At 41.0% G+C, this 27,615-nt stretch overlaps 2 protein-coding genes and 1 pseudogene across 2 annotated transcripts; 2 read left to right on the top strand and 1 right to left on the bottom strand.

Annotated features, from left to right (window-relative positions):
• Positions 1-5,860: 5,860 nt before the first annotated feature.
• On the bottom strand, positions 5,861-10,409 carry LOC123993653 (aristaless-related homeobox protein-like). The gene is made up of 5 exons (XM_046296018.1): positions 10,105-10,409; positions 9,263-9,800; positions 8,261-8,306; positions 7,046-7,350; positions 5,861-6,874 (listed from the first exon to the last, which is right to left on the bottom strand). Exons 1-5 carry the CDS (start codon positions 10,289-10,291, stop codon positions 6,649-6,651), a joined length of 1,302 nt encoding a protein of 433 aa, XP_046151974.1. The 5' UTR covers positions 10,292-10,409; the 3' UTR covers positions 5,861-6,648.
• Positions 10,410-16,915: 6,506 nt separating this feature from the next.
• Positions 16,916-18,375, top strand: LOC123990503 (annotated as a pseudogene).
• Positions 18,376-20,371: 1,996 nt separating this feature from the next.
• On the top strand, positions 20,372-23,625 carry LOC123993644 (coiled-coil domain-containing protein 82-like). The gene is made up of 7 exons (XM_046296009.1): positions 20,372-21,178; positions 21,355-21,562; positions 21,658-21,750; positions 21,847-21,971; positions 22,157-22,327; positions 22,568-22,756; positions 22,945-23,625. Exons 1-7 carry the CDS (start codon positions 20,654-20,656, stop codon positions 23,008-23,010), a joined length of 1,377 nt encoding a protein of 458 aa, XP_046151965.1. The 5' UTR covers positions 20,372-20,653; the 3' UTR covers positions 23,011-23,625.
• The last annotated feature ends 3,990 nt before the right edge of the window (positions 23,626-27,615 follow it).

Raw genomic sequence — 27,615 nt, 5'->3', positions numbered from 1 at the left:
ACACTATTAGGAGTATAGTGACACCAAGCAGTTGTCTGTATCATGTATGGTTCATGAATCATTGGGTCTCACAGGGGGCATTTATAGGTCTTAAAACTTAAAAGGGCCTAAAATGGCCACTTCCATCGTGATTTGTTTGTGTTACAAATGTAAAAAGCATATCAAACATCCTTGTAAAAACGGTAAATGTAATAATACCTATAAATGTAATAACTTTTCGATTTGTAATAACTTTTCGATTGTGTATGTAACAAACCCAGGAAACGCGATAAAATGTTGAACGGTAAAATGAACTTTTCCGCTAACTGTAATAAGATATTACATCAATCAGTGAGTAACAACTTTTTATGAATTACGTAATCTGATGTACCTTTCTTGCCCTTTTATAAACACATTTCATGCAATTCTACTAGACTTTATATGACTGAAGACATTAGCATAATATTTTTTTAATAATAAGACAAACATTACATTGTAGCCTACACTCTAAGAATTAGATGTTCAATAATGAACCTTGAAATGTAAAAAAGGTTATTTTCATCTGGATAATTCCTCTTTCTTATTATAAATGGTTCTTGGAGGAACCTCGGGGCCAAAAGGTTCCTCGAGGAAACGTTCAATATGCTCGCGCCCTCTTATTATCAATAGCTTGCGCACAACTACTGTCATAAAAAAAACGTACACTCGTGTTTATGCACACTTCATTTTTTCAGGTGGTATAACGTCCACTGAAGACACCAGTCGCAATCTTATGTAAATTCAGTTGTTCATGTGCGAGTGCATTTCTCATCGAGCGCCTTCAGAAAGTATTCACACCCTTGACTTATTTCACATGTTGTTGTGTTACAGCCTGCATTTAAAATGGATTCAATTGAGATTTTTGTCACTGACCTACACACAATACCCCATAATGTCAAAGTGGAATTATGTTTTTACAAATTTGTACAAATTAATTCTAAATGAAAAGATGAAATGTATTGAATCAATAGGTATACAAACCCTTTGTTATGGCAAGCCTAAATATGTTTGTGTGCAATAATAGTGTTTAACATGTTTTTTTGAAAGACTACCTCATCTCTGTACCCCACACATACAATTATCTGTAAGGTCCCACAGTCAAGCAGCAAATGTAAAACAGATTCAACCACAAAGAGGGAGGTTTTCCAATGCCTTGCAAAGAAGGGCACCTATTGGTAAGACATTGAATATCCCTTTGAGCATGGTGAAGTTATTAATTACACGTTGGATGCTGTATCAATACTCAGTTACCAGATAGGATGGAAACCATTACGGAATATCACCTTTAGGCCAATGGTGACTTTAAAACAGTTATGGAGTTTAACGGCTTTGATAGGAGGAAAGTGAGGATGGATCAACAACATTGTAGTTACTAACACAATACTAACCTAAATGACAAAGTGAAAAGAAGGAAGCCTGTACATAATAAAAATATTCAAAAACATGCATCCTGTTTGCAAAGTAAAACTGCAAAACAATTGATGAAGAAATGTACTTTATGTCCTGAATAGAAAGCATTATGTTTAGAGAAAATCCAACACAACACATCACTGAGTACCACTCTTCATATTTTCAAACATGCTGATGGCTGCATCATGTTATGGGTATGCTTGTCATTGGCAAAGACTATGGATTTTTTTTTAAATAAAAAGAAACGGAATAGAACTAAGCACAGGCTAAATCCTAAAGGAAAACCTGGTTCAGTCTGCTTTCCAAAATACACTGGGAGACAAATTCACCTTTCAGCAGGACAATAATTTACCATGACAAGATGACAATGTGACAAAATATTGTACAATCTGGGTGTGCAAAGCTCTTTGAGACTTACCCAGAAAGACTCACAGTTGTAAATCACTACCAAAGGTGATTCTAACAGGGATGTGAATAGTTACATAAATGAGATATTTCTGTATTTCATTTTCAAAAAATGTATGGGATTGAAAAAAAAAAATGGGATTGAAAAAAAAAATATTGGGATTTTGTGTGTATGGGTGAGAGAAAAAAATATTTTATCTTGTGGAATAAAATGTGGAATAAATCAAGTTTATGAATAATTTCTGAAGTAAGCATTATATCACAATGATATAGGAAAGAAGATCCAACTGAAGATTGCAACTGACTATTAATTATTGCTCCAATCTGTCACATGCACTTATGTTAGCTTTTTCAAAAACTTTAAAACTGGCAGTAATGATGTTCAAAGTAGATCAACCTACAGAATAAACCAACAGCCCACAACAATAACATTCTCCGTAATGGTTACATATATTTTTGGGATATTGCTATGACTGTGTTATGTTGTTGTTTATCTACCTTAGTTGAATGCATTGACTGTCAGTCACTCTGGATAAGACCGTCTGCTGAACAACCCAAATGTAAATGTAAAACCAACACTTGCAAAGCAGGTTGGGTATTGTTCTAATGAACCATGCCCCCAAACAAGTACAAATTCGGTTGGTGCAGACCAGATCCAAATCTGAACAAGTCATAGACTTCTGGGCTATGTTTCACACGTTTCAACAACACATTACAGTATGGCAGTTTAGTACAACAGATCACAGTTGAGCACCGTAGAGTGTATTACAGTATGGTACGGTATAGTATAGTACAGGACAGTCACGTTTTATTCAGTAGAGTAGAGTACAGTAGAGTATGATACAGTATAGTAGAGGTTAATCCAGTAGAGTACAGTTTAGTTCAGTAGAGTAGAGTACATTATAGTAAAGTAGGGTACAATACAGTACACTATACTTTACTTTATTGTACTCTACTGTGCTCTACTGTACTGATGTCGCCTGTACTCTACTGTAGAGGACATTATAATGTGGACCTCTGTTGCTCAGGTGGTAGAGCATAGCTTTGGTGCTTGCAATGCCAGGATAGTGGGTTTGATTCCCGGGACCACCGATATGTATAATGTATGCACGCATGACTGTAAGTCGCTTTGGATAAAAGTGTCTGCTAAATGGCATTATTATATATATATATTTTATTTTTATTTGATTTCATCTTTATTGAACCGGGTAGGCCAGTTGAGAACAAGTTCTCATTTACAACTGAGACCTATTACTGTACTAGGTTTCTTTACTGTACTGTGTACTGTAATGTACTGTACTCTGCTGTGTTCGACTGTACTGTACTGTGCTGTCCAAACTTGTGAAACATAGATGTCTATGATTGGTTCTGATTTGGTCTGGACCAATTATAGGCGTCTATTTTTGGGCCAAATCAAGGCTGGTCCGCACCTGACCAAAAAATACTTCCAAAAGATGTCGCCTGATTTGCCTAGTTAAATAAAGATTAGAACAAATAAATTGCAAAGAAATGTCAAATGCTTAGTGGGTTAGGCCTATAGGCCCTATAAGAAAGGCAATCTGGCTGGTGAAAGCTGAAATAAGGCTGCTTGCTGTAAGTACTCCTTTTATCTAAATGATTTCCTAAAAAATCCACTTGATTGTGTCATTAAAATGAGGCGAGATTAGCAAGTAAAAGGTTTTCAATAAACAACAATTAGTTAATGAATGAATTAATCCAAGAGGTCGTTTCAGACGATTTGGTTCAGCACCATGGAAGGGGTCAAATGGGGGAGAATATTACTTTTTGCAAAGAGCAGTAGGCTAACTGCTATCGAGTTAAATTCAATGGGAGGACTCGCGGATTAAGACGGGAGCTACTTACTGTTTTGCCGGACACCCCCACTGGCCCCGCAAGGCCCACGAGCTCTGGGGCCCATTGCGTCTGTCATCGATGTCTATTTGTATATATGTATATCTATATATCTATATATCTATATATAAATAATTTGTACAGTAACCTTTCCAAAAAGTATTTGATAAACATGTTAAGTGTCCACATGTACTAGGAAGCTGTTTGTTTCTTGGGCTTCAAGAATGTGACGAATGAAAGTGCCTCAAGCCTTGTGAAATAAATAATTGAACTGAAAGTAAGGGGATAGTGGTGAACAAATGCGTGGTCAAGGTTACGAAGGCCCCAGTGCCATGAGTGGCATGAGTCATGTGTTAAAAAGCGCATATCAGAACTAGAGCCTAATGCTTCTTTGTGTAGTTCTTTATTAGTTTTAGTTCATATCTTCGCAGAAGCGACAGTTACAAGGATGGTTAAAAATGGCTTGATTGCCGTAGTAACATCAGGGAAAATGGTCAGAATGAGTGGTGCTTCAAATAAGCCGTTCTGCAACATATTTAATTGAATCTCTCGTTCTCCTTAATTGCCGGCCTCAACACGTGAACCAGCGTTTGAGTTGTGTGGTTGCAGTATCAACAGTTCCATTTCTCTGGACTACATGCATCTTTCAATATTAAGTTTAAATGGTGTGAAGCGCAATGGACATATCATGCAAAATGTCTCAGGAAAGATTGTCTGGGTTATCAATACTTACTATATAGAAAACAGTCGGCCCCACAACCCTATGTCTAGGGCCTGCACACAAAAATGAAAGGCGGCGCAGTCGCATACTCTAGCTAATACAGCCCTCTACATATAAAAAAAAACATTTAAAAAAAAGAGAGAGACAACGGACACAGATACACTTTAAGAGAAAGAAAGAGAAAAAAGAGACAGACATGGAGAGAGCAAGGAATACTTCAGGAGAATTGTTAGGCTATTTAATGTGTCATTTTTTATAGAAAAATAAGTGTATAAATAGCAGCTACATAGCAGTTCAGTACTATATATATATATATGGCTATAGATAGCATTGGCTACACTGCACAATAAAACAATCCCTTGTAAGATAGTGTTTTGAGGGTGGACTGGCTCTTTTATTCGGCATCCAACAAATGTAAATGTCAGGAGTTTGCTAAATGGCACTGGCTTTTGGATTGAAACCGGTGCTTGGTTGGATGACATGAAAATAGAGCTCTTTGGCCACACCAGTGGTGGGTTTGGTGTCAATGAGAATGCATGAAGCAGAAAATAACTCACTTTCTACTGTGAAATATGGTGGTTGATGTTATGGCGCTATTTTGCTTCCACTGGTCCTGGGGCCTTTGTCAATGGCGTCATTAACTTTACCCAGTACCAGGACATTTTAGCCAAAAACCTGGTTGCCTCTGCCAGGAGGCTGAACTTGGCCGCAAGTGGATCTTTCAGCAAGATAATAACCCTAAGCACAAATCAAAAATCAGCAAAGACATGGTTAATTGGCCACAAAAATCTACATTTTGCAATGGCCACCTGTCTCCGGACTTGAAACCCATTGGGTTTGGATTAAAGAGGGCAGTCCATGAACGCAGACGAATTATATCAAAGATCTGGAAGGATTATGTATGGAGGAATGGTCTAAGATCCCTCCCAATGTGCTTCTCCAAGTCATAAAACAATTAGGAAAAAGGTATTGAAAATAGGGGTGTCAATAATATTTTATTATTATTATTATTATTATTATTTATTTTACTTCTACCTTTTTGAGAGAAAAAAGTATTACCTCTTAAACAAAATACTTTTTTTCTGAGCAATTGTATTAGTATAAAATAATATAATTTCCCAAATGTTTTGAGCATACAATATAGTTCAGTATTTGAACCATTTATTTTATACAGTCATTTTTCCTCATCTTTATCGAGGTTTAAATGATTTCGAACTCCACTGTATGGCCATATAAATCCTTAATCCACACCTTCGTCCCTGAATCCAGCTCTTGAGGTCCATCAGTGAGACTGTAGGCTACACCAGTATTTGGAGAGGCCGCTGTTTACGTCGTCTGTTGCAAGCTTGTTATTATATTGTTTCATTCTGTTGAATACACCTCTCAATTCTGTCCACATAAATTATTTCACTTTTTATTTTTTATTTCACTGCAACACAGTTAAAAGCAACGAAAGGTGAAACGTTTTTCCAGTTGACAGTTTATTGTCTTAGCTTTTTTTCAACTGATTCATCTGAAACCAGGAAATCATTTTTAAAATAAAATTCAATGTTCCTCCTGAAAACTTCCTTCTGGCTCATACAGGACTGATCATAAATACAAACTTGAATAACCAACTAATTTAAGAAGACTGCGAAAAATCTATCAACAGACACCATGTTATCAATACATGAAATGTACATTATATGATATCTAAACGTACACAGTCTGTAGTCTACAGCATTTCTCTCCATTGAACCTCTCCAGGGCCTAGATCTATCCCTTTGGTGGCTTGTAGCACAGTGTTTTTCCAACTCCGGTCCTCCAGTATTCCCAACAGTATATGTTTTTTTGTTGTGGCCCCGGACAATCACACCTGATTCTAGTTGTCAACTAATCGTCAAGCCCTTGACAAATTGAATCGGGTGTTTTTGTCCAGGGCTACAACAAAAATGTGTGCTGTTGTGGATACTGGAGTTGGTAAACACTGCGTAGCACCCTGTGAGAAGCTGCTAACGGGTCATTCCTGAGGGTGAAAGGGCAGGGAGTCCACTTACCAAAATAAAAAATAAATCTCTCTTCTTCAGTTCATGAGGAAAGCATGTTTCACTGTTGTGTAGAGTGTGGGGTAACAGAACTTTGGGACAACTAACTGGGGAGGAGTTTAGACAAGGTTAAGTTGTGCTATACCACTTCTAAGCTGCTATTCCTTTGGTCATGACTCATGCTCCATGTCGGGGGAATTGGAGGGAATTTGATGTCTCTCAACACACCTCCTTCCCAGTCATGCTGGAAGGTAGGATGTTGAGTTGTGTCAGCTGAGCTGAGTGCTCTTTAGCTTTGAGCCGCAGTGCTGCGATGCTGGAGGCCCGGCGGTCCACAGGCGAGGAGGGGGAGGGCTCTGACAATGCCATCGGGGGCTGGACTGGAGTCTCTACAGCGGGTATGGGCTGGCGTAAGAGTGTCAGAGGACCCATGCTAGAGAAGAGTCTGCCGATGGAGGAAGAGAGAGTGAGAAGGTTGGAAGAGAGAGGGGATATACAGAACATGACGGAAGGGAACGAGAGAAAAGTGAGAAATAGTTCATTAGACATACAATCCAGATGGCACCGATCCAATCAGATGCAGCCTTACTAATGTAGAGCTGTGGGCAGTGCTCACCTTCCAAAGGAGGGGCTAATAAAGGTGGGGTGTCTAAACATGGCTGCTCCCAGGAAGGGGCCAAATCCCAGGGGGGAGGCAGAGCTGGCAAGGGGCTGGGTCAGACCCTGGAACGAGGTGGCTGCAGCAGTCCATGCAGACTCCAGGGAGGGGTGAGAGTGGGGCGAGAAAGGACTTCCCTCCAGGTAGTGGCTCAAGTGGTGTGCTGCACCCAGGGGTCCAGAGAAGGGGTGTCCTGGGGGGTGAGTCGGAACCCCGGCTTTCTCCCGCTTCCGCCACTTAGCTCGCCGGTTTTGGAACCACACCTTAGAGAGAAGGAGGAAGTGAAAGACAATTAGGCCTAGGATTGAGGTTAGGTTTTGTTGATTTCAAAATGTTGGGGAACAGTTGTCTATTTATTAATTGTTTTACATATTACAATTTGGGCTTATCAATAAAGCACATTGTGTGCAAATTGAAAGTAAATCAACTTATGTGGAGATAGTGAGAGAACAGTGAGAGAGAGAATGTGCAACCAGGTTCCCCTCCCATTCAGACTTGACACTGGCTATAAAATGAAACATATGGAATTTACAAGGTTTTATCACCTCTCCAAAGAGTGATTTGCTCATCTGCAGCTCTGAAGCGAGTGACATGTGGGAAGGGGTAAATGCGTAGTCTGGTATCTAAGGTTGAGACTCAAGTTTCAAAATGTAAGCAATGTTCTAAATGAGGATGGCAGGGTAGCTAACCTACAATGGCGTTTATCTCACTTAAGGGGTGAGAAATCCGATCAATGCGCGGCTATTATAATAAGAAGATGGGAAATCAAATAGCATTTCCCCGCCACCGCTATGCAAGGAGGTCACTTTCGTCAATACTGGCTCTGTTTGCGCTGTTAAGTGCATGATACCGTCATCAACGCCCTAAAGCAAATTCATTTTTCTGGTGTGTTTGAATAATTTCTCCTCTCGCTGCATGTCTAAAGTGAACTGTATTACAAATGTATTATACATGTATTACAAATGTAGTAATAATAATACTCCTAATGTTCAATTAGGTCTACAATATACAATGTTATTATAATTAACGTTATCATAGGCTACCCTATAATGTTGTTGCATGTAATTTTTGTTGCACGAAATTAAATACGATAGTGGAATGACTAGCACTAATAGGCTATTATAGCCTGGTCACAATAATGTAAAATATGAACTAACAATAATTGACACTCACTTGCACACGAGCCTCAGTGAGATCCAACCGCATCGCTAACTCCTCCCTAAATCGAAAGAAGAAAACAATTGCACATGATATTCAGTTATCATCACAGATTTCGTCGTACAATTCAAAATCCAATAATGACAATAATACAAGCCTAAATGATAACGATACAAATGACATTATATTAAATCAATATCGTCGTTGGATTAGTCTGTGTGCGTAGGCTTCTTTGAAAAATAAATCATATCAATTGTGCCTACATGATCTCTACTAACAGCCACGAATCTTCTTCCAAACGTTCCTTTGTGAATCAAGCAATAAATATCATATCTCACAAATATGTTTTTGTAAAGATGCAATTATGCCAACAACATTTTTTATCTGTAGCAGTCAACTTTAATTGACATCATGAATTTAAGCGTTTCGTAAAAATCTTTTAGGGAAATCTTTTTTTGACAACCACAATTAGGCTATCAATAATAAAAATCCACAATAACAATTCATCATAATTCAAATGAGAACGACTATGTGCAGATCAACATTACAATTGGTCTAAACTGTTATTCTATTCCTTGATAGGGATTGTTGCGCGCGCACACATCTTTTAATGTTTCGTTTTGGTGTGTGATTTATATTATTAGTGTATTACATGTATTATTATTATTATTGTTATTACTTAATTACTTATCATAATTAATCAGAATAATTTCATTAATAATATTACTCTTCTGATAATTCTCAAATGTAATAATAAAATATGTTTCATATTCTTACATTTCTAAGCCAAACAATGTCCATGTGATAAAAAAATGTATCACCTCAATGCAAGAATGTACTATTAAGAAAGGCTCACTTTCCAATCATATCTATAGACTTCCTATTTGGATTATCAATTATTATTTTGTATTTAAGAGCACAATGTTTATTTTTATGACCATAAGCCTCTAGGCGTATATGCAACAGATTTTCAGAGTGTTCAAATAACTGATAAGCGCAGCCAAATGAGAACGCTACCTCGTGAACACATCCGGGTAGTGCGTCTTCTGGAAAGCTCTCTCCAACTCCTCAAGCTGATAACTGGTAAACGTAGTCCTGTATCTCCTCTGTTTTCGCTTTAGCATCCCCTCCTCTGAGTCACTGCCAGCTGAGAGGCACACGCTGTCCTCTCCGTCTTTTACATCTCCATTGATGTACAAAGTCTCTCCGTTCTTTGGGGATATTTCTGTGTCTTCGCAGATAAGCTCCTTGCCAGTGTCCTCCTCGAACTTTAGGGCGCCAAGCTCCGCGTGCTCCTCTGTCCGTCGCCCGAGGTTCCTATCTTCATCGCTCTGACTGTGGGACGCGTTTTCCCTGTATGATTTACTGCGGCTGATGCTAACTTGTGGCGCCTGGGTGATTTTCAGATTTTCGTAGACTTTGTCTAGAGGACGCTCCTTCTGTTCTTGCTCCTCATTCTCGTGAATACCCCGTCTGGAATCCATGAGCTTTCCCCCTGGGCCATACAGACGCTGCAACTTGGGGGGCAAGTGCATGTCCGCATCTTTCTGAGAGGCTGCAAAGAGATATAGTTTATTCTAAGAAATGTATAAATAATAAACAGCGCAACATGCAATATGATACGTTTCATCACATTATAATAGCCCTTTTTATAAGACAATGTTGTTTATAGGACACGGGCTTCTTTAAAACCCCTTAGCCCTAATGAAAATGTACTTTAAATGCAAAGGTCATTCGCCTCATTAAATCAAATGCAAGTGTGTTTAGCTGCAAATGCAGTATACATGTGGAGATGTTTTCTATAATTGCATATGGGTTACAGATAAAGTTAGCAGTCAACCTACAACATATTGTCTTACCTTCCAAAGGCGCATTATGCTCCGCACTCCCAGTCAGTAGCATTGGTAAACTTTGCATTCCTGTGAGTCTGACTTTGAGGGGACTTCGTCGGCCGAGAATGCTTTCGATGCAGTATGATGAAAGCATGGGCGATTTAGGTTTACTTTCGATTGTACCCGAGGCATCTTTCTCATTTGGATGGCTCATGTCTTGCGCCTAACAGGTGAGCCTCTAGTCTGGACAGAGCTTGAATTCGTAAACGCCTATTCTTCGACCGCCCTGCCTCCCCTCTCTCCTCCTCTGTCTACACTGACATCTGAATGCTACTTTACTTACCACAGTTTCCAAATCTGTCGCATCCACGTATCCTTGGCTTCCTATTGGTTGCCAGATGAGAAGAGAAACATCTTAGCCCCAGATTGATTGTCAGTCAAGATCAATTTCAAGAACCAGCCAGATCATAGCCTATCTTTTTTCAAGAGCTGTTTCCATACCTTTCCATGTTTAGATCAGATGACACTTTGACATGTGGATATAATTGTGTTATAGAGCAAGGTGAGGAGGTGCTATCTAGAACCTACAAGGGTTCTAAGGCTGTCCCCATAGGAGAAACATATGAAAAACCAGTTTTGGTTCCAGACAGAACCTTTTTGGGATCCATGTAGAACCCTTTGTAGTAAGGGCTCTACATGGAAGCCAAATGGGTTCTGCCTGGAACCGAAAATGGTTCTCCTATGAGGACAGCATAATAGCCCTATTTTATAAGAGTGTATAGGCTATAGGTTATAGGACAGGTGAAATGGGGGACTGACATTTGAATATGCAGAGATCAGTGCAAAAGTGTGTGTATGTGTATGTGTGTGAGGGAGAAAGGGAGAGAGAGAGAGAGAGAGAAAGAGAGAAAAAGCTGTTAGGCTGTGTGTGTGTCAATGAGCGGTCCTTTACATGTAGCATCAACTGCGAATTGAATATGCCACCTGCTGCAATTGTTTTGCCATTGCAGGTTAGGAAATGAACGGTTCTCGTTTTCTCTCTCTCTCTCTCTCTCTCTCTCTCTCTCTCTCTCTCTCTCTCTCTCTCTCTCTCTCTCTCTCTCTCTCTCTCTCTCTCTTTAATTTCTCTCTCTCCATTCAATGTGCTATTTAAAAAGTCACATCAAATACATTCACATAAGTGCCAATGACATTGTATATGGTTTATTTATACGTCATGTTTTATTCGCCGGCCTCATGTGCGTAATTGTTGTAGTTGAGGAATAAAGGAGAGTGAAATGTAAGTATTTATTTTCATTTAGATTCAAAATCATCTACATTGATCTCAAAATTGATATTTGAAAATAAAAGAAACTTTAACTTGACAACACATGAGATATTGTCAAAACAAACTAACAGTTAAAAGTAAGTAAATATAAATAAACATATCTAGTAATGGCACAATGAGGCCAGGTGTCAAACTCATTTCTCAGAGGCCCCGTGTCTGCGGGTTTTCGATCCATGCTTGTACTTGATGGATTAATTAAGGTCACTCATTAGTAAGGAACTCTCATCACCAATTGGCAAATCATCCCTTATGGGATTAATTGACACATAAACAAACGTTACAATAATTCAATGGTAATTCTTCTCCCGGTGTTCTCTGCACTGCGCATTGCATAAAGACTGAAAAATACAAGGAGGTAATACATAATAGTAGGTATCAATACATAATAGTAAATAAGGTTATCCAAACAATAATTATATCCCTAGAGCAGTAAAATTACATACATACATACATACATTTCTTTGTTTTTATTTTCTACATTGTATAATAATAGACATCAAAACTATGAAATAACACATACGGAATTATGTAATAACCAAAACAATGTTACACAAATCAAGATAAATGTTATATTTGAGATTATTCAAAATAGCCACCCTTTGCCTTGATGACAGCTTTGCATACTCTTGACATTCTCTAAACCAGCTTCACCTGCAATGCTTTTCCAACAGTCTTGTTAAAAGTTCATTTCTTTCCTTCTTAATGCAATTGAGCCAATCAGTTGTGATGTGACCAGGTAGGGGTGGTATACAGAAGATAGCCCTATTTGGTAAAAGACCAAGTCCATATTATGGCAAGAACTGTCACATTCTGACCTTTATTTCCTTTGTTTAGTCTTTATTTAGTATGGTCAGGGCGTGAGTTGGAGTGGGCAGTCTATGTTTGTGTTTCTATGTTTTTTCTATTTCTGTGTTTAGCCTGATATGGTTCTCAATCAGAGGCAGCTGTTTATCATTGTCCCTGATTGAGAACCATATTTAGGTAGCCTGGGTTTCACTGTTGGTTTGTGGGTGTTTGTTTCCATGTATGTTTGTCGCCACACGGTACTGTTTCGGTTTGGTTATTTCACGTATTCGTTTATTGTTTTCATAGTGTTCAGTGCTTTTCTTATTACAATCGTCATGAACACTTACCACGCCGCATCTTGTTCCGATCCTTACTCCTCTTCAGACGAAGAGGAGGAAATCTGCCATTACAAGAACAGCACAAATAAGCAAAGATAAATGACAGTCCATCATTACTTTAAGACATGAAGGCCAGTCAATGTGGAAAATTTCAAGAACTTTGAAAGTTTCTTCAAGTGCAGTCGCAAAAAACATCCAGCGCTATGATGAAACTAGCTCTCATCAGGACCTCTACAGGAAAGGAAGACCCTGAGTTACCTCTGCTGCAGAGGATAAGTTCATTAGAGTTACCAACCTCAGATTGAAGCCCAAATAAATGCTTCACAGAGTTCAAGTAACAGACACATCACAACATCAACTGTTCAGAGGAGACTTTGTGAATCAGGCCTTCATGGTCGAATTGGTGCAAGGAAACCACTACTAAAGCACACCAATAACAAGAGACTTGCTTGGATCAAGAAACACAAGCAGTGGACATTAGACCTGTGGAAACCTGTCCCTTGGTCTGATGAGTCCAAATTTGAGATTTTTGGTTCCAACCGCCATGTCTTTGTGAGACGCAGAATAGGTGAACTGATGATCTCCGCATGTGTGGTTCCCACTGTGAAGCATGGAGGAGGAGGTGTGATGGTGCTTTGCTGGTGGTTTATTTAGTATTCAAGGTACACTGAACCAGCATGGCTACCACAACATTCTGCAGCGATACGCCATCCCAGCTGGTTTGCGCTTAGAGGGCTATCATTTGTTTTTCAACAGGACAATGCTATTTGACCAATAAGGAGAGGGATGGAGTGCTGCATCAGATGACCTGGCCTCCACAATCACCCGACCTCAACCCAATTGAGGTGGTTTGAAATGAGTTGGAGGGCAGCGTGAAGGGAAAGCTGCCAACAAGGTCCCAGCATATGTGGGAACTCCTTCAAGACTGTTGGGAAAGCATTCTTCATGAAGCTGGTTGAGAGAATGTCAAGCATGTGCAAAGCTATCATCAAGGAAAATGGTAGCTATTTGAAGATTCTCAAATATAAAATATATTTTGATTTGTTTAACACTTTTTTGGTTACTACATGATTCTAAATGTGTTATTTTAAAGTTTTGACGTGTTCACTATTATTCTACAATGTAGAAAATAGTGAAAAATAAAGAAAATGCCTTGAATGAGTAGGTGTATCCAAACTATTGACTGGTACTATACATACATACATACACTGATAAAGAAAAAAGAAAAAAAAGAAACAGAAAGTATTTGAACCCAGTCGGGCACAAAGAGAAGATTCATATGGTAGACAAGCCTATACACAATCTATATAACGTTGAGGTCAGAAGTTTACATACACCTTAGCCAAATATATTTAAATTCAGTTTTTCACAATTCCTGACATTTACTCCTAGTAAAAAGTCCCTGTCTTAGGTCAGTTAGGATCACCACTTTATTTTAAGAATGTGAAATGTCAGAATAATAGTAGAGAGAATGATTTACTTCAGCTTTTATTTCTTTCATCACATTCCCAATGGGTCAGAAGTTTACATACACTCAATTAGTATTTGGTGGCATTGCCTTTAAATTGTTTAACTTAGGTCATACGTTGTGTGTAGCCTTCCAAAAGCTTCCCACAATAAGTTGGGTGAATTTTGTCCCATTCCTCCTGATAGAGCCGGTGTAACTGAGTCAGGTTTGTAGGCCTCCTTGCTCGCACACACCTTTTCAGTTCTGCCCACACATTTTCTATGGGACTGAGGTCAGGGCTTTGTGATGGCCGCCCCAATACTTTGACTTTGTTGTCCTTAAGCCATTTTGCCACAACTTTGGAAGTATGCTTGGGGTCATTGTCCATTTGGAAGACCCATTTGCGACCAAGCTTTAACTTCCTGACTGATGTCTTGAGTTGTTGCTTCAATATATCAACATAATTTTTTCCACCCTCATGATGTCATCTATTTTGTGAAGTGCACCAGTCCCTCCTGCAGCAATGCAGCCCCACAACATGATGCTGCCACCTCCGTGCTTCACGGTTGGGATGGTGTTCTTCGGGTTGCACTCTCCCCTTTTCCTCCAAACATAAAGATGGTCATTGTGGCCAAACAGTTCTATTTTGTTTCATCAGACCAGAGGATATTTCTCCAGAAGTGCGATCTTTGTCCCCATGTGCAGTTGCCAACCGTAGTCTGTCTTTTTTAAAGACAGTTTTGGAGCAGTGGCTTCTTCCTTGCTGAGCGGCCTTTCAGGTTATGTCGATATAGGACTTGTTTTACTGTGGATATAGATACTTTTGCCCATTTCTTCCAGCATCTTCACAAGGCGCTTTGCTGTTGTTCTGGGATCGATTTGCACTTTTCGCACAAAATTACGTTAATCTCCAGGAGACAGAACACATCTCCTTCCTGGGCGGTATTGACGGCTGCCTGATCCCATGGTATTTAAACCTGCGTACTATTGTTTGTACAGATGAACGTGGTACCTTCAGGTGTTTGGAAATTGCTCCCAAGGATGAACCAGACTTGTGGAGGTCTACACATCTTTTCTGAGGTCTTGGCTGATTTCTTTTGATTTTCTCATGATGTCAAGCAACAAGGCACTGAGTTTGAAGGTTGGCCTTGAAATATATTTATTCATTTATTTTTATTTCACCTTTATTTAACCAGGTAGGCTAGTTGAGAACAAGTTCTCATTTGCAACTGCGACCTGGCCAAGATAAAGCGTAGCAATTCGACACATACAACAACACGGAGTTACACATGGAATAAACAAAACACAGTCAATAAAACAGTAGAACAAAAGAAAACAAAATGAGGTAAGTTAAGGAAATCAATATAGCAATTAAACACTGGGATGGTAGATCGGCAGAAGATGGATGTGCAGGTAGAGATACTGGGGTGCAAAGGAGCAAAATAAATAAATAAATACCAGTATGGGGATGAGGTAGGTAGATAGATGGGCTGTTTACAGATAGGCTAAGTACAGGTGCAGTGATCTGTAATCTGCTCTGACAGCTGGTGCTTAAAGCTAGTGAGGGAGATGTGGGTCTCCAGCTTCAGAGATTTTTGCAATTCGTTCTAGTCATGGGCAGCAGAGAACTGGAAGGAAAGACGACCAAAGGAGGAATTGGCTTTGGGGTGACCAGTGAGATATACCTGCTGGAGCGTGTGTTACAAGTGGGTGCTGCTATGGTGACCAGTGAGCTGAGATAAGGTGGTGCTTTACCTAGCAGAGACTTGTAGATAATCTGTAGCCAGTGGGTTTGGCGACGAGTATGAAGCGAGGGCCAGCCAACGAGAGCGTACAGGTCGCAATGGTAGGTAGTGTATGGGGCTTTGGTAATAAAACGGATGGCACTGTGATAGACTGCATCCAGTTTGTTGAGTAGAGTGTTGGAAGCTATTTTATAGATAACATCACCGAAGTAGAGGATCGGTAGGATGGTCAGTTTTACGAGGGTATGTTTGGCAGCATGAGTGAATGATGCTTTGTTGCGATATAGGAAGCCGATTCTAGATTTAATTTTGGATTGGAAATGCTTAATGTGAGTCTGGAAGGAGAGTTTTCAGCCTAACCAGACACCCAGGTATTTGTAGTTGTCCACGTATTCAAAGTCAGAGCCGTCCAGAGTAGTGAATGTGGACGGGCGAGCAGGTGCGGGCAGCAATCGATTGAAAAGCATGCATTTAGTTTTACTTGCGTTTAAGAGCAGTTGGAGGCCACGGAAGGAGAGTTGTATGGCATTGAAACACAGTGTCCAAGGAGGGGCCAGGAGTATACAGAATGGTGTCGTCTGCATAGAGGTGGATCCCACCCCCCCAGGTTGAAAAACAAGTTTTAATGACTCCAACCTAAGTGTATGTAAACTTCAAATGTACACACATACCATTTACCACATATAAGATTAATATTTTTACAATTTAACTGGTTGTCTAGGTCTTAATTGAAAGGGAAAAACAAAACCTACAGGCATTCTGCCCACGGTGGAATGAGTTTGACACCCATGCTGTAGGCCTATCACATTCCATGTACACTGTGCAGATTTAGGGTGTGTTCATAAATTCAATCTGGAGTGCCAGAGTGCGCTCTGGGCGTTCGTAAATTCCGAGTGTTGTCAGGTTGTCCGTTAGTAAATTCATCAGTTATTCTGCGTGTCAGGCACACTCAGACGAGAGTCCTCTGAAACTGTAGAAGATAGCCAAAGGGAATTTACAAACTTAATGTTGCGTAAATTAGTGACCATGGAGGAGGGTAAACAAACGCAGAAAGGGGTTGTTGGACGAATGCCTGCGACAAATGAAAGCGCAAGAATCTGTCGATGGGCCATATTACCTCGAAAAGTTGTCGATACCAGATTACTCAAAAGACGATTATCAATATGAGGAAGTTCTGGCCTATGAAGAAAGGAGCATGGCAGAGGGGGATGAGGATTTGGAGGCTGCGATAAGAGCATTGCGCGATGCCTCTGAGGAAACGGGGTCCGTGTTACAGAGCAGAGGCTCAGCTAAGCAACCCATCTCCCACATTCCAGAAGTGGTGGATAATTTTATCCGCAACTTCCTTGTCAAAATGGGCATGAGCAGAACTTTGGATTGCTTCCAAGCAGAGTGGTACGAAATTGAGCAAAGGGGGTTGTTGAATACCGTGGCGTTTGTGCCTGACGCATATACGCACAACACATTTATAGACAATGTGCCGAAGAATATGCAAAGTGAGCGGGACAGCTTATGTCTGGCAGCTTTCAAAGCTGGTGAAACACTGGACAAGCTTCAGAAAGAGAGGGATTTCCATCACCTGCAGAATTAGTGTCTTGCCCAAGAGAAGAACAGGCTTGTTTAATACATCAAACAACTGAAGAAGCACTGTGGTTCATATGAGCATGCACTGAAGCAGCTGAGTGATAGGTACCAAGTGGGGCTAAAACAGAAAATGCTCATCATTTTAGAGGGACAAAACATGTGGCCAACAGCCTGGAAGCCACCCTGCGTAATACACACTGGTCTTCCCCCAGAACAGGAGAAATACCAGAGTCTGGGGATAGAGTCCGACTACAGAATGATGGATTTGACCTCTATGACCATGACAAAGACCCAACCAAAAACACAGCTCAGTTTCCTGTCAGCAACTGTGTAAACCCCTACTTAGGCCAAATAAAAGCTCTGCCATTACAGGGCATGAAAGCATCTGAATTCCGCCTCACCAACTCACTGAAGGTCCATACCCTGCCAATAAGCTGCCTTGACCTGCACCCCCTCCAGTGACGACCAGCTCTGGAGGTTGTGGGGTACGTCTGTCGGGGAGATGAACATGACTGGAGAGGGTCATAGTGATTGGCTCTTTGGCTGCAGCTTTTACCCAAATGGTGGAATCCTGGGCCACCACCAGTGGAGACACAACATTAAGGATCTGGGATTTCTTCTAAGGCCACTGCATCCTGACTTTGGATGGCCACACCCATGCCACGTGGTGCTGCTCCTTCCACTCATGTGGTGACTTTGTTGCCTACTGCTCAAAGGACAACACCATAAAGGTGAGGGACCTGCAAAACTGCTGATAAAACCCAGTCTTTGTGGGAAGCCAGGATTGGACTGTGTGCACAGACCTTTTATCGCCACCAGCATTCCTGCAACCATGCCACCTTTAATGCACTGGGCGACACTGTTGCCTCCTATGAATCATACGGTGTGGTCAAACTATGGGATATGAGGAAAGTAGCAGTCATGATAACCATGGAAACTGGGCCACATCCTAGCAACCAAGTGGCCTTCCACCCATCAGGCCGGATACTGGCTATCACAAGGAAGGATTGTTCAGTTAAGCTGGTGGAGCTGGCATCAACTCAGGTGTCCAGTTTATTGTCCATAGTGTAATCTTTGATCACAAGGGGGAGTACTAATTATCAGCAGGGTCAGATTCTCACCTGGTCATGAAATTAATAATGAATGTCAAATTATGAATGTCAAAAAGCCTTCTTATTGCTGACATGTGTTTTTTACATGTGCTATATTGTTTGATTATCTTATTTGTGAAGAACATTTACCACTTTTCCATAATAAAATACAGTTTAAAAAATAGATTACTCATTTATTTCTGAATTGAGGCATGCATAAATAAATAAGCTTTTAACAACATTTTATATTAATAAACCTTATTTGTCTACATGATGCACATTAGCAAAACATGTACACTGCTCAAAAAAATAAAGGGAACGCTAAAATAACACATCCTAGATCTGAATGAATGAAATATTCTTATTAAATACTTTTTCTGTACATAGTTGAATGTGCTGACAACAAAATCACACAAAAATTATCAATGGAAATCAAATTTATCAACCCATGGCGGTCTGGATTTGGAGTCACACTCAAAATCAAAGTGGAAAACCACACTACAGGCTGATCCAACTTTGATGTAATGTCCTTAAAACAAGTCAAAATGAGGCTCAGTAGTGTGTGTGGCCTCCACGTGCCTGTATGACCTCCCTACAATGCCTGGGCATGCTCCTGATGAGGTGGCGGATGGTCTCCCGAGGGATCTCCTTCCAGACCTGGACTAAAAGCATCCGCCAACTCCTGGACAGTCTGTGGTGCAACGTGGCGTTGGTGGATGGAGCGAGACATGATGTCCCAGATGTGCTCAATTGGATTCAGGTCTGGGGAACGGGTGGGCCAGTCCATAGCATCAATGCCTTCCTCTTGCAGGAACTGCTGACACACTCCAGCCACATGAGGTCTAACATTGTCTTGCAGTAGGAGGAACCCAGGGCCAACTGCACCAGCATATGGTCTCACAAGGGATCTGAGGATCTCATCTCGGTACCTAATGGCAGTCAGGCTACCTCTGGCGAGCACATGGAGGAGTGTGCGGCCCCCCAAAGAAATGCCACCCCACACCATGACTGACCCACCGCCAAACCGGTCATACTGGAGGATGTTGCAGCAATGTTCCATGGCATCTCCAGACTGTCACGTCTGTCACATGTGATCAGTGTGAACCTGCTTTCATCTGTGAAGAGCACAGGGCGCCAGTGGCAAATTTGCCAATCTTGGTGTTCTCTGGCAAATGCCAAACGTCCTGCACGGTGTTGGGCTGTAAGCACAACCCCCACCTATGGACGTCAGGCCCTCATACCACCCTCATGGAGTCTGTTTCTGACCGTTTGAGCAGACACATGCACATTTGTGGCCTGTTGGAGGTCATTTAGCAGGGCTCTGGCAGTGCTCCTCCTTGCACAAAGGCGGAGGTAGCGGTCCTGCTGCTGTGTTGTTGCCTTCCTACGGCCTCCTCCACGTCTCCTGATGTACTGGACTGTCTCCTGGTAGCACCTCCATGCTCTGGACACTACGCTGACAGACACAGCAAACCGTCTTGCCACATCTCGCATTGATGTGCCATCCTGGATGAGCTGCACTACCTGAGCCACTTGTGTGGGTTGTAGACTCCGTCTCATGCTACCACTAGAGTGAAAGCACCGCCAACATTCAAAAGTGACCAAAACATCAGCCAGGAAGCATAGGAACTGAGAAGTGGTCTGTGGTGCCCACCTGCAGAACCACTCCTTTATTGGGGGTGTCTTGCTAAATGCCTATAATTTCCACCTGTTGTCTATTCCATTTGCACAACAGCATGTGAAATGTATTGTCAATCAGTGTTGCTTCCTAATTGGACAGTTTGATTTCAAAGAAGTGTGATTGACTTGGAGTTACATTGTGTTGTTTAAGTGTTCCCTTTATTTTTTTGAATAGTGTACATCACTAATGGACTTCAAACAACTAGCCTAGCAGTGGGCCAAAAAAGAAAACGAGTAATTTATCTAGAATGGCCGGGAGAGGCGCTATGATTTTAGAGGCCACTTTGAGTTGAGGGCGGGAGTCGAGAGCGGAAGTGGGAAGAAGCACACGACAACATCAACAAAACAAAACAAAAGGTGCACACGAGATACAATTCGATTTTTTTTTAAAGGTTCACCGTGGTTAAAACTTGGTATCAACCCAGATTAACGTTGTTTACATATGATTGCGTGCATTATTTTTTAAATGGTCATGTTCTGCATCGCACATTAGCTAATTGCTAGCTAGCTAGCCAGTATCGCTAACGTTATTTAACGTTTATTTGGACTGTTAACTTGGCAACACTGCGTAAACAACAATGGAAAGTCTGTACAAGCGTAAAGTGTTCGCAACGTTGCGAAAAAATAAAGCTGAAGCCTCGAAGAAAAGGGCTCAAATCGGTTTGCCGTCGTCTATCCTTGATGACAGTGACGAGGAGTCCTGCGCGAGCACGACCAGCATCAGCGCTTCAGAGAGTGACTATCAGAATTCGGACAGTGGGAGCGAAAGTACACCTGCCAGTGGGGAACAGAGCCCTGCCAGCGATGGTAGCAGCTCCAGCGAAGGTAGGTCCCGTCCTCGTCGGAAGCGCGTTCTCGCAGACAGCTCCAGCGACTCTGACAGCGACGTAGGAACCAAGCCTAAAAGGAAAGTCGTTCCCAAAAAACGCGTAAAACAACAAAGCCACGATTCCGATTCGGAGGACGAGAGTGCTGCAGAAAAGGACAAAAAAGTTGCCGAAGCTAAACAGACCGCAGCTAAACGAAAGCAACGCCAGTCTAAACTCCTGGCATTATCCAAGAAGATGAAGTCCCGCGTTCCTAAACGCAGGGGCACGTTGGAGGTATCTTACCACCATATCATGTAAACGAGCATGACATAAGTGTTGATCCTTTGGGCAGAATCATTGTTGCATATACCCACAATAATCTGTCCTTATATGGACTGAGGAAACATTCTTTGTTGTTGAACATTGTTTTACAACCCATGTATTGCTGTGGTTCTCTTGTAAATATCCAGGATTCAAGTGATGAAGACAAGGGTAAAGTAGCTGAAGATGTTAGTGGCGATAATGATGAAGAAGAGGATACCCCCGAACTATTGCTGGGCAGCAGTGAAGAAGAGGCAGCGGATCACAGCGACAGTCTGAACGACTTCATAGTTGAGGATAAGACAGGGGACAAGAATGAGGTGTCAGATGAAATATCTGTTTCTCTTCCACGCCAGTGTGAGTCAGCTGACACACTTTATCATGGGTCAATATTCGCTGGTAAAAGCACACTGTGTTGTATGATTCCTTTGCTTCTTTCCTCCTTTTGCTAGTCATCACTGGGTCTCAGCTCAATCACTTTCAAGTGGTCCTCAAAGCCCTTATGATCAACGTCCTGGATGAAACCTTTCTCAAGTCTCTTTATGGTAAGTGTTTTTAAACAATAGCGGTCTCAAAAACCATCACCAATCAACTGCATGATCCAAGTGTAGGGAATCTATTTGGTTGATAACTGTGAGCAGGCGGTGATCGGACAAAGCGATATGCTCAGGAGATGAAGGCGTCGCTGTTCCACTTTGATGAGAGGACAATCCTCCCTCGCCTGGAGAACCTGAAACAGCGGAGCCGCTGGACCGACCGGTACAAGGTGAAGAACCATTTCACAGAGAACTTAGACAGAAGTTTGTGTGTAGTCATTCAACGTTGGCTGCATATTCACTGATCTCATCTGTATACCGCTATTCTTGTACTTTGGCTAAGTCGTCCATTCTTATATTATGTTCAAAAACAGTATATGCAAACTGGTATGTGTTTTTGTGTGTCCACGTGCAGGAGCGTGTGGAGTGTTACCCCAAGGTCCGGCTTTTGAAGTTAGGATTGCATCGGAGTGTTTGTGAGGCATGCAAGCTCCAGAGACCATGCAGTTTCAGTGTGCGTCTCTCAGGGCAACTGTACAACCTCAACAGCCTCGAAGAGGACCAATTCATGCCTGATGACACACAGGTACTACACCTGAGAAGAAATCAACACTGTCTTTGTTTTATCCATCTCGGTCCCTAGAAAAAAGCATACAGTACATGTGACATTGGCTTCCCATAAAATCCCACTAACAAAAAGTACATCATCAAATAATTCTGTATGGGACCATGCACCAATTTATCCTTTTGTGAAATGTCAGGTTTGCTGTTTGTCTGAGTGTTTTCAATGACAGGACACCTTGCATGTGTCTTTCCTAAATGGCAGGCTTTCAGTGTGGGCTCCGTTTGTGCCAGCCGAACAGAGGTGTATCATGCTCTGAAACACTTCAAGTACCACTTGTTTCAACACTGCCGGACAGTGATGGAGGAGGAGGAGAAGAATGGAGAGGAGCCAGTGAAGGAAACAGTGAAAAGGGTTTTCACCAAACTGGAGGAGAGGGGCTGGATCTCAGAGGTATGTACCCCACTTGACCTCCATAAAATAACAGTACCCCTCATTGAATTACCATCCACATCTGTTTGTTTCAGAAAACCTTCTGATTTGTTCCCCCATGCTGTCAATTTTGTGGAATAGAAATCAATACTCTCTGATTTTCCTCACTGACACTCCCTCACCACTTCACTCCCACATCTCTATTTCAGCAATATGAGAAGTTCCAGGACCATCTCAATGATGCAGACTACTTCCAGGAGGAGAAGCTAGACTGAAGGATTACGACAGACAGGATAAAGGATCCATATCTACATCCTATTATAGGCATCCATTTAACAGTTTTATGGTTTATTCTGCACATTGTTAGGGAAGAAGTATTTGATTAATATATATATACTGTTTATTTGACTTCAATTCAATGTTAATGTTTAAGATTAGTGAGAAGCTTTTAAAAACCATTTCCTCCTTTTGTTACCATTTAAGAAGACATCTATTACTTCTGTATTATATCAACCATTTTATATCATGCTCATAACTCTTACAGTATATAACATACGTCTGCACTAAATGTATCTGCAAAGTTTGAGAGATGATGCAGAATACTCTGGTACTGCTGTAAATCAAAGAAATGTTACTCTTGAGTTCTTTAAACTATCCTGGTTACGTTCCCTACTTAGTTGAAGCAGTGTTGTCTATCCAATAGTTAAGTTAATGCCAAATGGAGTTTGTAACGACAGATGACCTCAAATGACATGAGTAATGTTCTATATTGTGGATTACACTATCTAGTGTAGAAAGATGGTACGACTCTTCTGAGTTTTGCTTCATTTCTATTAAAAAGCTTGTGTGATGCTTCATAAAATAAATAATAAAAACTCCATTAAACAATATCTTGTCCATCGGCATATAATTGCAGTATGAAATATGATTGTCTTTAAAGACATGCAAGAAGCCAACCAAAAGTATTTTAAAAATACAAATGAAACCACATACATGACAAATGTAACATAGTTAGGAGACATCCTTTTTCAATTCTACCGCATCTGCTGTCTTGACCTCTGAATGCTCGGCTATGAAAAGCCAACTGACATTGATTCCTGAGGTACTGACTGTGCCCCCTCCACAACCACTGTGATTATTATTTGACCCAGTTGGTAATTTATGAAGAACAATCTGGCTTTAATGGCCATGTACTCAATCTCCACACGGCACAGCCAGAAGAGGACTGGCCACCCCTCAGAGCCTGGTTCCTCTAGGTTTCTTGCTAGGTTCCTGCCTTTCTAATGAGTTTTTCCAAGCCACCGTGCTTCTGCATTGCTTGCTGTTTGGGGTTTTAGGCTGGCCTACACACGGGCCTACACACAATACCCCATAATGTCAAAGTGCAATTATGTACAATTTGTACAAATTAATTAAAAGTGAAAAGCTGAAATGTCTTGAGTCAATAAGTATTCAAATCCTTTGTTATGGCAAGCCTAAATAAGTTCAGGAGTAAAAATGGGCTTAACAAGTCACATAATAATTTGCATGGACTCACTATGTGTGTAATAATAATGTATAACATGATTTTTGAATGACTACCTCATCTCTGTACCCCACACACACAATTATCTGTAAGGCCCCGCAGTCGAGCAGTGAATTTCAAACACAGATTCAACCACAAAGATCCTGGTTTTCCAATGCCTCGCAAAGAAGGGCACCTATTGGTAGGATGGGTACAATTTTCAAAAGCAGACAATGAAAACAGTGGTGGTCAGTGCCATTTAAGATGAGGGAGAACAATTAATTTTTTTCATGAGCATGGCCTTGGTTCTATTACAGCATATTGGATGACTGTCATTCATATTTAATTCACCCAGTTTAATGTAACAGCGATGAGGTTGCTAAAACCTTGCCTAGGAATGACAGTTTACAATGTAGGTGTGCACAGGTCGAGATCATTTTTTTTGAGGTGACAATACCACCCTGCATCTAGCTGATTTAGTGTGTAATCATTAGTCCAACAGTTGCAAACGAGAGTTTCTATTGGACTCATTCAGGTATGTTTTATCCTCGTTGTGTTCCATTTGCTTGCGTTTAAGATTTTTTTCTCAACATAATCGGCGGAATGAATACACCCCTGATCACGCGCAAACGCAGTTCACTTTCATAGCAGTCCGTTGTATTCCTTCTCTCATCTATGTGCTCTCCTCTCACGTTGTCCCTTCGTATGTGGACTTCAATGCACAACACATCAGCTGTATGTGACCATCAGCTGTATTTGACCAAAACCTTTCCAAGCTAAACTACTACACACAGCCTACATCTTTGTCACCCTATATAAGTAACGTCATAGTCAGCATAGCTAATAGAACTAAGGTGTTAGTAAACCCGCTACAATCATGCAGTAACATTACAGTGTACAGTCAGTAAGCAGTTACACCGGTGGCAAAACATTTGTAAAACCAAAAGCTTACCTTGAGTTGGAAGAGTTCCAGTGTTGATGGAAAGTCATAGCCAGCAAGCTGACGTAACATCCCTCTGTTTGAGCAGCGTGTTTCAGTAGGCTAAACTAGCTAAGTAAGTGAAACTGAAAGTTTAAAAAATAATGAAATCTCTCTATTTCTCTCTTGCTTCTCCTTCATTTTGGAATACATTTGTTAAACTGTTCAACTACTGTGTTTCTCTCTCTTTGAGTCAACTACTCACCACATTTCATGTACTGCAGTGCTAGCTGCAGCTTATGCTCTCAGTACAAAATACATTTTCTGATTGTTTGATTAGGTGGACAACATGACAGTACATCCTGCAAGAGCTCTGGTAGATTGGAGGGCGTCCTCCGGAAGTTGTCATAATTACTGTGTAAGTCTATGGAAGTGGGTGAGAACCATGAGCCTCTTAGGTTTTGATTTGAAGTCAATGTACCCAGAGGAAAGCTAGCATTCCTCCAGCTACACCATGGTGCTACCCTACAGAGTGCTGTTGAGGCTACTGTAGACCTTCTTTGCAAAATAGAGTGTTCAGTCAATTAGTTGGTGACGTGATTATATTTAGTATAGGTTAATCTAAAAAGGATAACTTTAATGTTTTACCATTTTTATTTTTATGAAATTCCCTGAGGATGGTTCTCCCCTTCCTCCTCTGAGGAGCCGCCACTGATTGAAAATCCTTTTGAGCAAATTACACTTTGGATGGGTATCAATACATCCAGTCACTACAAAGATACAAGCGTCCTTCCTATCTCAGTTGCCAGAGAGGAAGGAAACCACTCAGGGATTTCACCATGAAGCCAATGTTGACTTTAAAACGGTTACAGAGTTTAATGGCTGCGACAGGAGAAAACTGAGAATGGATCAACAACATTGTAGTTACTCCACAATACTAACCTAATTGACAGATATAACACATTACGTAGTACCACTGCATATTTTCATACATAGTGGTTGCTGCATCATGTTATGGGTATACTTGCAATAATTAAGCACAGGAGAATTTTTCTGATAAAAATTAAACGGAATGGAGCTAAGCACGGGCAAACCCTAGACAAAAACCTGGTTCACTCTGCTTTTCACCAGACACTGGGAGATGAATTAACCTTTCAGCAGGACAATAATCTAAAACACAAGGCCAAATCCACACTGGATTTGGTTACCAAGAAGACAGTGAATGTTCCTGAGTGGCAGAGTTACAGTTTTGGCTTAAATCTGCATACAAATCTATGGCAAGACCTGAAAATGGTTGTAAAGCAATTTGACAGAGCTTGAAGAATTTTGAAAATAATAATGGTAAATGTTGCACAATCCAGGTGTGGAAAGCTCTTAGAGATTTACCCAGAAAGACTATAATCCCTGCCAAAGGTGATTCTAACATGTATTAAGTCAGGGGGTTAAATACATATCGAATCAAATCAAAATCAAATCAAACTTTATTTGTCACATGCACCGAGTACAAGTGTAGACTTTACTGTGAAATGCTTACTTTACAAGCCCTTAACCAACAGTGCAGTTTAAGAAGAAGAAAATATTTACCAAGGAGACTAAAATAAAGTTATAATAAAAAGTAACACAACAATACATAACAATAACGAAGCTACAGTGGGGCACAAAAGTATTTAGTCAGCCACCAATTGTGCAAGTTCTCCAACTAAAAAAGATGGGAGAGGCCTGTATTTTCATCATAGGTACACATCAACTATGACAGACAAAATGAAGAAAAAAAATTCCAGAAAATCACATTAATGAATTTATTTGCAAATTATGGTGGAAAATAAGTATTTGGTCACCTACAAACCAGCAAGATTTCTGGCTCTCACAGACCTGTAACGTCTTCTTTAAGAGGCTCCTCTGTCCTCCACTCGTTACCTGTATTAATGGCACCTGTTTGAACTTGTTATCAGTATAAAAGACACCTGTCCACAACCTCAAACAGTCACACTCCAAACTCCACTATGGCCAAGACCAAAGAGCTGTCAAAGGACACCAGAAACAAAATTGTAGACCTGCACCAGGCTGGGAAGACTGAATCTGCAATAGGTAAGCAGCTTGGTTTGAAGAAATCAACTGTGGGAGCAATTATTAGGAAATGGAATACATACAAGACCACTGATAATCTCCCTCGATCTGGGGCTTCACGCAAGATCTCACCCCGTGGGGTCAAAATGATCACAAGAACGGTGAGCAAAAATCCCAGAACCACATGGGGGGACCTAGTGAATGACCTGCAGAGAGCTGGGACCAAAGTAACAAAGCCTACCATCAGTAACACACTACGCCGCCAGGGACTCAAATCCTGCAGTGCCAGACGTGTCCCCCTGCTTAAGCCAGTACATGTCCAGGCCTGTCTGAAGTTTGCTAGAGAGCAATTGGATGATCCAGAAGAAGATTGGGGGAATGTCATATGGT

This window comes from Oncorhynchus gorbuscha, linkage group LG02 (genome assembly GCF_021184085.1).
Source record: "Oncorhynchus gorbuscha isolate QuinsamMale2020 ecotype Even-year linkage group LG02, OgorEven_v1.0, whole genome shotgun sequence".
Classification (NCBI taxonomy): domain Eukaryota; kingdom Metazoa; phylum Chordata; class Actinopteri; order Salmoniformes; family Salmonidae; genus Oncorhynchus; species Oncorhynchus gorbuscha.
This window is presented reverse-complemented; position numbering and strand designations above follow the sequence as displayed.